General features: G+C 38.6%; 1 protein-coding gene across 1 annotated transcript in view; it reads right to left on the reverse strand.

The window, feature by feature from the left end:
* LOC115298611 (NACHT and WD repeat domain-containing protein 2-like) overlaps positions 1–14,391 on the reverse strand; it is an 85,402-nt gene that overhangs the window by 15,631 nt on the left and 55,380 nt on the right. The window contains exon 2 of the mRNA XM_029947610.1: positions 1,760–1,848. Within this exon, the coding sequence (XP_029803470.1) occupies positions 1,760–1,848 (89 nt within the window). The remainder of the gene's footprint in view (positions 1–1,759; positions 1,849–14,391) is intronic.

Genomic DNA, 14,391 nt, shown 5'->3' on the forward strand with positions numbered 1-14,391 from the left:
GTTTCAGAGTCTGGACTAAAGGAGTCACAGTGGGAAGCTGGCCTTCAGCTCCAGCTCTTCTGTGCCCTGTGTGCTTTCCACTGCTGCCCAGCATCTCAAAGACCCTTTCAATGCACCTGCCTTGAAGGATCCTTGCTCTCAACTTATTCTATGGGCCTTGCCTTCTACAGTTTCCTTTGGCTTTATCTTTCTTTTCCTGGGCCAACTTATAATTTAGAAAATATATTTTTCTTCTTTTCCCTCTCAGCTAATCTTAATACCATGTTGTATGCAGGCTGGTTTGTAGCTCAACAACTCCTTCCCTCTACTAAAAAAAAAATAATGCAAATCCAAACAAACTCAAAGATGGGATTAACATACTTGGCCACAACTCTTTCTCTATAGTAATGGAGTCCCCAAGGAGTGTCTAAGTCTTTGGGAATCTTGACAGATCAGAAGTTTTGTAACAGTTGAGACTCCGTTATCAGCAGAACCAGATTCCACAGGGAAAGCAGTGCTGAATTCACAAGAAGGAATTTAATTTAGGCTCACAATTTATCTAGTAATTTGTGACTTCTGAGTAACTGTTCAATATGTGTGTCATAATGGCCTGACTGACAGTATGCACGGAGAATGAAGTCATTTTGAGACCAACTATTTTATACATCATATGAGAAAGCACCATTAAGGGTACCAAGATAAAATATTCAGGAGGAAATACATGAAGGGTGAAATTTTCTTCCACGAACAAAGATGTATTTTGCACTCTTATACTGCACACCGCTGGTACATATTCATCACTTAACAATGGCAACATGTAGTTCAGATAGCACTGGAGAGGGAAGATGTCCATTGTCAATGAGATTGAAAAATTATCTGTTGCAGGAGCCATTTACTTTTTAAATTTCTGGATCTTCAAGATATGCCCAATGTTTTCTAGTACTTTTCATTTTTTAATGTTTTATTTATTTTTGAGAGAGAGAGAGAGAGACAGACAGACAGACAGACAGCATGAGCAGGGAAGGGTCAGAGAGAGAAGGAGACACAGAATCCAAAGAGAGGCTCCAGGCTTTGAGCCAGTTGTTAGCACAGAGTCCAAAATGGGGCTCGAACCCACAAACCGTGAGATCGTGACCTGAGCTGAAGTTGGACACTTAACTGACTGAGCCACCCAGGCACCCCTTCTAGTACTTTTCTATCAGGTGGCAAAATCAGGGGTGTCTACAAATGCCAGGGTGTTCATGAACTTCAGCAATGATATGCAGAGTTCATGTCTGTTGAAAGGCTGATGTAATTTTTTTTTTTTTTTGTAAATGGCAAATCCCTGATATAGGAAAAAGGACATTATACACTGTGAACTCAAACTAAAAGGCAAGATGGAAGGCAAGGACTGGCCAGGCTGCTAAAAGAAAACACCTGTGACAAAGCTGGTCCCAATTATTTAGACGAAAGTCCTTTTCTAGAGACGGCAGCCTAAGGCAGGTGCTCAGTAACCTACGCCTTTCTGAGAATAGTGGAGATTGCCAAGAGGCAAATAAACATGGCTACAAGGAAAAGATGAGCCAATGCCAGGCAGGGTCCAAGAAACAGCAGGGAAGTGCAAAGCATAAAAAATAATGAAATATTTTATTTCCATTTTCCAGTGTTCCGTTTTACACACACTTAAAGAAATAAAATTTGGGGGGCTTAAAACTTGTTTGTAACACCAAGCTCTGACGATAAATAAGCACAAACACTATTCAGCTGACAGAATTAAAAATGAAATTAAGATGAGAGTTACCTGAAATTCTAATCCGTAGTTTTCTCTGCAGAATTCTCTCAGTTTAGGGTACACATTTTCTCTTAGTGCCTGTCTTTCTGCTCCCGTGTCTGTGGTAGAAAAACAATCACATAAAGAGGGAGTTATGTCCAACATACATTTTCCTGGAAAAACGAGAGAAGCTTACAAATTAATATTAACATCAATATAATCAAATTGGGTGCTGATTGTGAAATGATGGGGTATCTAATAAGCCGGGAAGCCCTGCTCCTAACCAGGGAGGGGAAGCAGAGACCCCTTTGCCAGACTCACACAGAAGCCAGGGAAGGGATGGGGGCCCCAGCGGTCGGTTCCATGCTGACAGAGCTGGGAATTCATATTTGAGCCTTTATGCCCATGCAGAGTGTCACATGAATCTCTTAAAAAGCCAGACCACACTGTCTTTGGAAGAGACAGAAGAATAAGTCACAGGGCTAGTGGCCATCAGGTGTTTTAGCCCCATTAAGAGTGCAAGTTACAAAATCACACACACACACACACACACACACACACACACGCACATTAGCTAACAGTTTCAAAAGAAAAATCAATCTCTATAATCATTTCTACAGTACTTAGAAATAAGTACGGCATCCATGCAATCAGCACAACAGTGAGGAGGAACAAACTGTGGAAGCCGACAGCCAAACTAGGAGATTCAACACTCGGTAGATTCCACTGGCCAACAGTTTGGCAGAGGAGCGCCTGCCACCCTGGGCACAGGCGCTGCCTCTATCAGAGAAGGGATTCGTTTCACATGTAACGCACCATGTGAAGATTTTAAAATCATGTTTTACAATTTATGTCATTAAAAAGAAACATACAAGAAGAAACAGAGAACTTGAAACTGGAAGAACCACAGAATATGTACATATTTAAGGCTGAATGCTTTGCACAGAAATGGCTTTCCAAAGCCACCTGTGCTGCAGGATGTTCTGCATCAATGATTACACCGTAAAATGCTTACAGCAAAGAGAGGCTATTCCCTGCCCAACTAACGTCAGTGAAAGAGGAGAACAGAGATTTTAAAAATTAGGTTAATGTCTCATCTCATAGAAATTGCCATTTGCCAAATGTACCTCAATCCCAGCCATAACTTTGGAACATTTGCAGACTTCATTTATAACTAAGAGCCAGTTTAAAAGACTTGCCTTCTTCTCAAGTTCATCTGTCCATGAAAATTCAACCATGTGCTATGCTGACCTACTCTACTTTCCCACTATTCTCAAGACTATTTTGAGATGTAAATAACCAATCTCAAGAGTCTGAAATGCAGCTGGCGGCCAACAAAGTGATGGAAACCAGTGTTTACAGGGAAACCAGAGACTCCATACAAGGCTGCTAAATTACCATATGGTCCAAATGGACGGGGTCTTTTCTAACCACAGATCCAGCATGGACGCTAAATCCGAAGGGAAAGCAGGAGGACCGAGGGGTACATGTAGGGGGCGCCCAGGTGCTGCTAAGGCACTAGCAGAGGTTGTATGCTAAGCTTTCACAGGGCTGATAGCCGCTCAGGATCAGAACCCCATCCCCCTTCACCTCATTCCAAGGGCTGAAAACACCAACTTTGGAATAAAGCTGATTAATACTCAATGGATCTCTCTAAAAGGCTACAGATGTTTAAAACATAAGTAACAGCAGTCACTTTAGAAATAAACAAATATTGGGGCACCTGGGTGGCTCAGTCAGTTGAGTGTCCAACTCTTGGATTCAGCTCAGATCATGCTCTTATGGTTTGTGCATCAAGTCCTGTGCTGGGCTCTGCACTGACAGCATGGAGCCTGCTTGGGATTCTCTCTCCTCCTCTCTTTCTGCCCTTTCCTTATGAGCACACACATGTGCACGCGGGGTCTCTCTCAAAATAAACATACATTTAAAAATTAAAATTAAACAAATACTACCAGATGTGGAAGTTGGAAATAATATGCATAATATAATGATATTATTACATGATTAAACACATGAGGATTATTAAGATATACTAACATAGTATCAAAATAACACAAGACATTATGAACTAAGGAGCAGAAATTATTTTTTTAATATGTTATTGTAACTCATTACTAGGTACAGCCATCTGAATGTGCCATACTATGAGGGTAAGACAGAAATATAGTCTCTAATCTCTAATACTTACCAAATGCTTAATATACTCATATTAAGTATTTGTGTATTTTCTTAGTCACTTCTGACAACAGCTCTCTGAAATAGGTAAAATTATCATTCCATTTTTTATGAGGAAACTGAAACACAGGAATTAAGAGACTTGCCTGAGTCATATGACCACTAAGTTGGAGAAGCTGGATTTGAATCAAGAGAGCTGAACACCGTTGTTCACTCTAACCACAGGCAATATGCAACGGTGCACAGAATCAATCTTTGAAAATAATGCACAGAGTAAGAATGGTTAAAGAATGCTGAACTCACCTCTTATCTGGACCCCACCTCTCTGTTCTCATTCTTGCTCCCTTCAAACCACTCTCCACAGGGAAGCCAGACTCCTCTTTTACAAACGCAAACCAGATCACCAAAAGCCCTCCAGAAGCTCTGCAAGGCCCTTGGGATGAAATCCACATCTCTTCCCTTCAAAGTTCTCCCCTCCCCATGGGATATCTTTCCACTACTAGATTACACCCCTACTCACAGCCTTCATGCTAGCTGAGACTTCCTCCTATAATGCTTAGTCCTGTGATCATCTCAAGGCGTCTCCTGTCATTGAAGTGTCAGCTTTAGAGCCACCTCCCCAGAGAGGTCTCTCGGAGCCTTCCATCTATGAACCCCTCTCTGTCACATCACCTTTCAAGTCTTTGCACATTACTCATCACTACCGGTGCTGTTCATTTCCGGATATGTCTCCCCCCACTGCAATGTGAGCTCAAAGAGTCAGAGCCCTTTTTTTGTCTCATTTACAGCTACATCCGCAGTGATCGGACTTGTGCTCAATTAAATGAGTGAATGAAAAAACCCACACATGCACTAGTGACCAAAATGAGCTGAGAGGCAATGCTTCCTTGCAATTACCTCCCGAAACAGAAGGGCTTCCTACATCACCATGTGTCATGGATGGGTCCAGAATCAAGACTACAGGAAATTCTGGGAAATAAACGATGGGACTTACAAAGTTGGTTTCATGAGGTAAGTGAATGAGCTGAAATACTGGTTTCTCTTTTGGTTTCTGTGTTTCTGGCAGAATATGAATACATTTTACCAAGTCAGGTTGAACTTTCCCAAAAATATGAAGGAAGCATATGCACATATCTGACAGACATTTCGGTGTTATTACTTAGGTTACAAAAAAGTCTCAGATTTTCCTATATTTGTATTAATAGATGATGATAGGCTCTGGAAATGGAAAGGTAATTAAGACAGAATGGATTCATTATAATGGGTGACAGATAAGCTGGGTTAATTATATTTAAAAAACTGATTCATAACTAAGAGCAAATCTGGACGGCTGGCAAAAACCATTAGAATGTCATAAACAGGAAAAATTAGGTTACAGAATGTCACACATAAAGGGTCCTTCAGACACGAGGTATGTCATCATTTACTCTTCCTACATAGTCACTGGATCCACTCATCTGCCCAGCTCCTTAGGGCTTTGAAAAGATGCATTAACATTTGGGCAGCACGACTAGGTTTTTAAGGAGTTGTTTTCTCTAATTCCTTGATGATCTCAGAGGTAATGACGGTGTCTGTGCACCATGTCTGAGTTACCCACAGGAAAAGCCTTAGTTGAGGGAGTATTATTAATCAATACCATTTATTCCACTTTAAGAAGGATTTAGATTAATTCCAAATTTCTATTAAAAATAAAAGTGCCCAGGGGCACTTAGGTGACTCAGTCATTGAGCATCTGACTTCAACTCAGGTCATGATCTTGAGGCTTGAGAGTCTGACCCCATATCAGGCTTTGTGATGACAGCCAGGAGCCCACCTCAGATTCTGTCTCCCTCTCTTTCTGCCCCTCCTTTACTTGTTCTCTTTCTCTCTCAAAAATAAGCTAACATTAAAAACTAAATAAATAAAAATGCCAAAACGACCACGTCGCACAGGGACTTCTTACTGCCCCTGCCTCACCCACACTTAAGGCCATGGGCATTCAATTAACTCACTTCCATTTCGGCAGCTCAGAAAATTTACTTAGGACCCAGCACACACCCTCTGCTACAACTGCTGTTCCAGCCCAGCCTCCCAGGTTTCTGTACACCTGCTGTCACCTGGATTCTCCCTTTCCCGGGCTGTGAGCCACTGACTCATCAGGACCCCCTACCTGGCTTTTGTTATTTTTTGGTTGATTTCTTGTCTGGTGGCTTCCAGAAGCAGTCTCCTTTCTATGCTCTCTAAGCCCTCTGTGCCCTCTAAGCCCTCTGCACCCAAACAGCCACACTTACCCTTTTGTCAGTATCATCAAATCCTGTCAACTTTATCACAAATGTCTTTCGAATTTGGCCATCTCTAGTTTTGCACTCTTTATCTCTCAACCCTAAGGGTCCAAAAGTCTCCTATTTGGCTGACCTGTTATCTGTCCCTCTCATTTTGGTCTTATACTTCGAGCTGCTGGAGGAAAATCCAAGACAAAACTAAAGCAGGAACTAATTTGATCAATACATGTCTTGGCTGGCATCTGGTGGCCGAGAGGATAAAGACCGTACTGTTCAGCAGATGTAAATGTGTTTCCGAGCTAAGTTCCATCTTCCACTGCTCTGCACCATGTACCCTCCTGGGTACTTTTTCAGATACTACTTGAACCCAAACCTTGTCCTTAACACATATCAGAATTCGTTATCACCGCATCCCCTTTGCTTGGTAGACTTTGACCTTTCTGAGCCCCCCTCAAAGGTAGCATACTTAGTGAATTCTTACTACGCAGAGACAGGCATGCTCTCTCTAGCTCATCCCATAGCACTGTGCTCACTTCTATATATCATCATATACCATACTTTATTATAATTTTTAATTTGTCTCTGTTAGACTTGTGAATTCATGAAGTGCTGGGACTTTCTGATTCATCTCTGCAGCACGAGAATTAAAGCAGACCCCAGTACATAGTCAGTAAGTGATTGAGCAAGAACTGATTGGGAAAATAGATGCTATATACAATGAAAACATTAATTCATCCCAGCTAAAGAACTAATTTGTCTCCACAAAATTAATGCAAACCAAAATGCAATGTCATTTCCAAGTAATAACTGACTATGTCTGCAGCATTAATAGTCATGTGTGAAGGTGGGGTGATGTTACAAAATATATGACAGAGTTCTGTATAGTGGGAATTTATTAGATTCTCAATAAAATTCACCAGAATTGTCAGCATAAGCATTTTAATTCTCTGTAAATCCACCAAAGACCAAAGGCATAAACCAAACTGAGAAGTGACTGTTCAGGAAAAACTACTGAACTCTGGGTGAGATCAGTGAGAATCGATGGGGTTCTCCCATTCTCTTTGAACCGCCACACCCCTTCCTATGTCAGAGAAGGTCAAGCTGTGAATATCAACAACTTCATTGCCAGAGAGGACTTGCTTGATCTGAAGCTGAGCATGGGAATGCTCCAGGGCCATCCGTGTTGTTGGTAGCAGTAGTGGTCTCAGAGGTAGACAAATGCGGGGGAGTCTGCTGTCTCAGTCAACCTAAAGTTTCACCCAAATGTGGAGATCAAGGAGATCAAGAAAATAGGCAGTCAGGGAGGGCCTTGTTAAGTTCTCTGCGAATTCCTAGCTGATGGGAAGTCTACCTACAAACAAAAGGGAGACTGAATGCTATTAGTGGAAACATAAGACCCGGTGGAAAGTAAAAGTTAGGAGACTTAAACACTGTCTAAGCTTTGCATGTGTTCCCCAACCCACACAGACAACTGGCAGAGAACAGAAGCCCTACTGGCTTGAGGCACTTGAGAAGAAACTCTTGAAATTGCTGACAGACACTAAGCTATGGAGAAAAGAGGGTGACCCCTGGGAAGCCTGGAATATCATGGCCATCACCACTATCACTATCAAACACCTATGCAGAGATACCAGCAGCCTGCACTGTGGGGAGCCGATGCCAGGATTTCATCTAGGTAAGTTACTAAACAAACCAAAAAAATGCAAACAAATTAAAAAATAGAACTCAAAAGTAAAAATAAGAATCTGGATTTCTTACAATATGTTACCTGAAGTCCACTTTAGGTACCCTGGGTGGGTTCCTCCAGGAGATTTAGCAGACAAAGACTTCAAAATAGCTATTAAAAATGTATTCCAAGAACGTCGGGTAGCCATGTTAAAAGAATAAAGAAAAATGAATAAGTTCCCAGAAACCTGTGGGGCAACATCAGCTGGAGCAGTGCTCAGGTAAAAGGAGTTCCAGAAGGACAGGAGTAAGAGAAACGAGGAAAATAATTTTGAAGAAATGTTCCAAATTTAATGGAAAACATTAATCTACACATCCAGGGAGTTCAATGAACCCAAATAGGATAACAACTAAGAAACCCACAGTTAGACACCTAGGCAAACAGTTGAAACCAAAGATAAAGAGCAAATCTTGAAAATAGCAAGAAAAAAATGACTCATCACATTAAGGGCGACAATGCAAATAAGGGCTGACTTCTCATGAGAAGGCATGGAAACCAGAAGGCAATGGAACAACAAACTCAAATAATGGGGGAAAAAGGTCAACCAAGAATTCCGTATCTAACAAAAACTATGTTAAAAAAAAAAGAAAGACCTGGCGAGCATGATGTTAATGAAACAAATCAGATATAGAAAATTACTCCATGATTTCATTTATAGAATCTAAAATAACCAAACTCATAGGAGTAGAGAATGGAATGATGGGTGCCAGGGGCTGAAGGGAGAAATGGGGCAGTGTTGGTCAAAGGGTATAAATTGCAGGTAAGATGAACAAGTTGATCTAATATATATATATATATATATATATATATATATATGTGTGTGTGTGTGTGTGATCTAATATATATATATATGTGATCTAATATATATATATATATATATGTGATCTAATATATATATATATATATGTGTGTGTGTGTGTGTATATATATATATATATATATGCAGAGAGAGAGAGAGAGAGAGAAATGTGAATATAGTTAACAATACTGTATTGTAGGCTCTAAATTTGCCAAGAGAGTAGATCTTAAGTATAATCACCAAAAAAGGGGGGGGCTATATTAAGTGATGAATATATTAATTGGCTTGATTGTAATTATTTCACAATGTATATTAAAATAAGAGGTTGTACACCTTAAACATATATAACTTATTTTGTCAATTATAACTCAATAAACTTGTGAAGAGAAGGTGAAATAAGAACATTAACAAATTTAAGAAGATTGAGCAAAGCTGTGGCTAGCAGATCTGCATTAAGAATTTACAAAAGAGGGACACCTGGGTGGCTTAGTCAGTTAAGTGTCCAACTTCAACTCAGGTCACGATCACATGATTTGTGAGTTTGGGCCCCGTATCAGGCTCTGTGCTGACAGCTCAGAACCTGGAGCCTGATTCAGATTCTATGTCTCTCTCTCTGCCCCTTCCCTGCTTGCACTCTATCTCTCTCTCAAAAATAAGTAAACATTAAAAATTTACTAAAGAAAGTCCTCCAAACTGAGAAGTAATGACATTAGACATTAACAAATCTATACAAAGAATGAAAAGCACTGTAAAAAGGTAAATATGTAAGTATGTAAAAAAAAGGATTACATAATTATGTATCTCTTTCTGTTTTTTATATACTTTAAAAAATCTTTTAATCATTTTATCTTATTTACTTTTTTTAATTAAAAATTTTTAAGGTTTTATTTATTTTTGAGAGAGAGAGAGAGAGAGAGAGAGAGAGACAGACAGACAGACAGACAGTGTGAGCAGGGGAGGGTCAGAGAGAGAGGGAGGCACAGAATTGGAAGACAGGCTTCAGGCTCTGAGCTATCAGCACAGAGCCCAGTGCAGGGCTCAAACCCGTGAACTGTAAGATCATGACCTGAGCCAAAGCCGGACACTTAACCAGCTGAGCCACCCAGGTGCTCCAGTTTTATCTTCTTTATAAGTGGATTCTTTAATCCCCATCCCCTATTTCCCCCATCCTCCCACCATCTACCCCTGGTAACCATCAGGTTTTTTTTCATAGTTATGAGTCTGTTCCTTGGTTTGTCTCTCTTTGCTTGTTGTTTCTTGAATTCAATATATGAGTGAGATCATATGGTGTATGTCTTTCTCTGACTGACTTATTATGCTTAGTGTTATATTCTCTGGCCCCATCCACATTGTTGCAAATGGCAAGATTTCATTCTTTTTTTTGTGGCTGAATAATATTTCTCTACATATAATTATATATTATATATGTGTATATGTATATAAACACACATACGTACATATATACACACACACATACACACCACAGCTTCTTTATTCATTCATGAATCAATGAACACTTGGGCTGCTTTCAAAGTTTGGCTATTGAAAAAAATGCAGCAATAAACATAGGAATGCATATATCCCTTTGAATTAGTGTTTTTGTATATTTTAGGTAAATACTCAGGAATGTGATTACTGGATTGTAAAGTAATTTCACTGTTAATTTTTAAAGAAACTTCCATACTGTTTTCCAAAGTGGCCATACCAGTTTGCATTCCCACCAACAGTGCAAGAGGATTCCTTTTTCTCCACATTGTTACCAACAGTTGTTTGTGTTTTTGATTTTAGCCGTTCTGACAGGTGTGAGGTAGTATCTTGTTGTGGTTTTGATTTGCATTTCCCTGATGATGAGTGATGTTGAGCATCTTTTCATGTGTCTGTTGGCCATCTGGATGTCTTCCTTGGAGAAATATCTGTTCATGTCTTCTGACCATTTTTAATTGAATTATTTAGATTTTGGGTTTTGAGCTGTAACAGCTCTATATATTTTGGAAACAAATTCTTTATCTGATACATCATTTGCAAATATCTTCTATTTAGTCAGTTACCTCTTTTATATGCTTCTTGAAAAAAAGATTATATTATAACTGCACTGTTTGGTTTTAACATACATATATACAACACATGCCAATAGTAACACAAAAGAGGGAGGAGAAAATGGAGCTATAGTGACACAAAGTATGTTTTACCAGAATTAAGTTAGTCTTCATCTAAAGTATAATAAATTAAGATAGATTTTATGATCTCTAGAGATTAACAAAGTAAATAAAAACAACATAACAAAGGAATTAAAATGATACATAAAGGGACACCTGGGTGGCTCAGTTGGTTAAGCATCCAACTCTTGATTTCGGCTCAGGTCACGACTCATGGTTTGTGAGATTGAGCCCTGCTTTGGGCTCTGCACTGACAGCACAAAGCCTGCTTGGGATTCTCTCTCTTCCTCTCTCTCTGCCCCTCCCCTGTGTGCTCTCTCTAAAAATAAGTAAATTTAAAAGAAAATACCATGGGAAGGGGAAAGAAGGGGAAAGAGTTGTGGAGAGGGAGGGAGGCAAATCATGAGAGACCTTTGAATGCTGAGAACAAACTGAGGGCTGAAGAGGGAGGGGGAAAAGGGAAGGGGGGGTGATGGTCATGGAGAGGGGCACTTGTGGGGAAGAGCACTGGGTGTTATATGGAAACCAACTAGGTAATTAAAAAATACATTACAGAAAAAAAAAGAAAATACAAAGATACACTCAAATGTTTTACAAAGAAGAGTGTAAAGTGGGAACAGATGAAGACAAATGACATGAGATATGTAGAAGATAGCCAAAGGAGAAATAAACCCAAACACATCAATGATTATTTTAAACAAGAATAATGCTCAAATGAAAAGACTGTCAGTCTTCTGGACTTAGATATTATTTATGGGTAATGAAACCATATTCAATTATATGCTATCTACAAGCGATACACCAGGTTTCAAAACACAAATAGGTTGAAGGACACCTGGATGGCTCAGCTGGTTAAATGCCCAACTCTTGATTTCAGCTCAGATCATGACCTCACAGTTCATGGGATCAAGCTAAGCATGGAGCCTGCTTAAGATTCTCTCTCTGCCCCTCTCCCCTGCTCACTTCTTTTCTCTCAAAATAAATAAATATTTTTTAAAAAGAAAAGAAGAAAAACCCCAATAGGTTGAAAGTAGAAGGACAGAAAAAAATAGCACGCAAACAGTAACCAAAAGCAGATTGAATATATAAAATCAGACAAGATAGATTTTAAGAAATAATACTAGAGGAAAAAAAGTGCCATAATGTAACAATTATAAATAGGGCCCAAAAATATATAAAGCAAAAATTGACAGAAGTAAAAAGAGAAATAGACATTTCAACAACAGCTAATGATTTCTATGGTCTATTTTTAGAAACTGATAAAACTATAAAACAGAAAACCAACAAGGATGTAGAAGATTTCAACAACTCTATCAAGCAACTTGACATCTGTAGAACTATCCACCCAAAGACAGAAAAACATGCATTTTTTTTCTAGTGCTCCCATGCTAGGTCATAAAATTATAACAAGTATGATCTAAAAACTATAATAGAATTAAGTAAAAAATCAATAACAAAGATTTTTGGGAAACTCTCAGGTATTTTTTTAAGTTTATTTATTCTGAGAGAGAGGTGGGATTTAGGGGTAGAGAGAGAATTCCAAGCAGATTCTGTGCTTCAGCACTGAGCCTGATGTGGGGTTTGATCTTAGAGATCATGACATGAGCCAAAACTGAGTCAAAGGCTTAACAGAGTGAGCCACCCAGGCACCCCTGGAAACCTCCAGATATTTGGAAATTACATGACACACTTATAAAAAACTCATGTATCAAAGAACAATGCAAAAAGACAAATGTTTTGAAGTGAATAAAAACACGTTAAAAACTATGAAATGTAATGGTTAGAAAGAAATCTCTATCTTTAAATACCTATAACAAAAATGAAAGGTCTCAAATCAGTAACTCAGGACTCCACTTTACCAGAAAAAGAAGCGTAAACTCAACCCAAAGCAATGAGAAGGAAAACAAATTAAAAATGAAAATCAATGAAACAGAAATCAGGAAAACAAAACACTCCCCCCCTCTTCCCCTCCAGAGAAACAGTAAAGTCAGAAGTTGGTTCTTTAAAAGAGCAGTAACATTTATGAACTTTCGGCTACGCAGACTTATATAAAAAAGACAAATGATCAAAATAGGAACAAAAGAGAAACCATATAGCATACTGAGACTACTAAACTTGAAAAATTGTAAGTGAATACTAAGAACATTTACTTTGCTTCCAAGGAATTCAGAAAGTTGACTGAAATGAACAATTCTAGAAACACACAAATCATGGAGACTCAAGAAGAAATGGAAAACCTAAAGAGATTTATAATAAATAAAAAAACTAAATCGGTTAAAAATTAAAAATCTTCTCACAAAGAAAATCACCATTCTAGAGTATTTAATTAAACTATACCAATATTTAAAGAATAAATAATCCTTTACAAACATTTTCAGAAAACAGAGGAAGGAAAATATTTTTCAACTCCTTCTTTAAGTCTGTTAATATCCAAGAAAAAAACTACAAAACAAAAACTACACACTAATGTAACCCTCATGAACATAAATGCAAAAACCTTTTTCAAAATATTAGCAAACTTAGTCCAGCAAACTATATATATCATGACCAACTGGGGTTTGTTACACGATGGAGAGGTTAGTTTTAACATTTGAAGATCATATGTAAGCCACATAAAGAGAGGACCTGACCATAGGATCACTCCACAGATGCAGAAAAAAAAAATCATTTGACAAAATCTAATACCCAATCAGGACAAAAATGTGGCCACAGGAACAGAGAGGAATCTTCCGCATTCTGGTAAAGGGCATCTGTGCAAAACCCTATAGCTAGTGCCATGTTTCATGGTGTAAAAACCGACTGGTTTCTGCCTGTGATCAGGAACACTTTCTTGTCACATCTATTCGCATTTTCCTGGCTCCAGTCAGTGCAGTGGAGGGGGCGGGGGGAGAAAGTCATCTAGATTGGAAAGAAACAAATATATCCATTCTCAGATGACAAGATTTTGCAAGTAGAAAATCCTGATGAATCCAGAGAAAATAAATTCAGTAACTGATAAATGAGTTCAGCAGAGTTGCTGGATATTCTGTACAAAAATCAATGATAATAATTCTTTATACTCCTCATAATCCAAAAATGAAATATGAAAACTGTACTTATAATAGCATTAAAATAATAAAACACTGAAAAATAAATATAACAAAAGATAAATGCAAGACATACATTGTAAACTATAAAACCTTTCTAAGGGAATGATCTAAATGGAGACACATTTCATCTTCATGGACTGGAAGACTCAATATTGTCAGAATAACAATCCTTACCAATTATAAGCCTGAGATTCTCTAAAATCATCTACAGATCCCACATAATCCCTATCAAAATCCCAGCATATTTTACAACTAATTTTTGAGTATCATTGTTTACATGAACTAAAAGGTACACCTTAGTCAATCTGGCCCATTACCTGTTCTGTAAGGTACAACCAACTGGTACCAAGCAGAGGACAAAGGAGAGACTGAGCGTGGTTCTGGAACCAAACTTCCTATGTCTGAATGCCAGCTCCTTCACGCACCTGCTGTATGATCTCTGCCAAATTACTAAAT

The sequence above is a fragment of the Suricata suricatta genome, chromosome 1, assembly GCF_006229205.1.
Source record: "Suricata suricatta isolate VVHF042 chromosome 1, meerkat_22Aug2017_6uvM2_HiC, whole genome shotgun sequence".
Classification (NCBI taxonomy): domain Eukaryota; kingdom Metazoa; phylum Chordata; class Mammalia; order Carnivora; family Herpestidae; genus Suricata; species Suricata suricatta.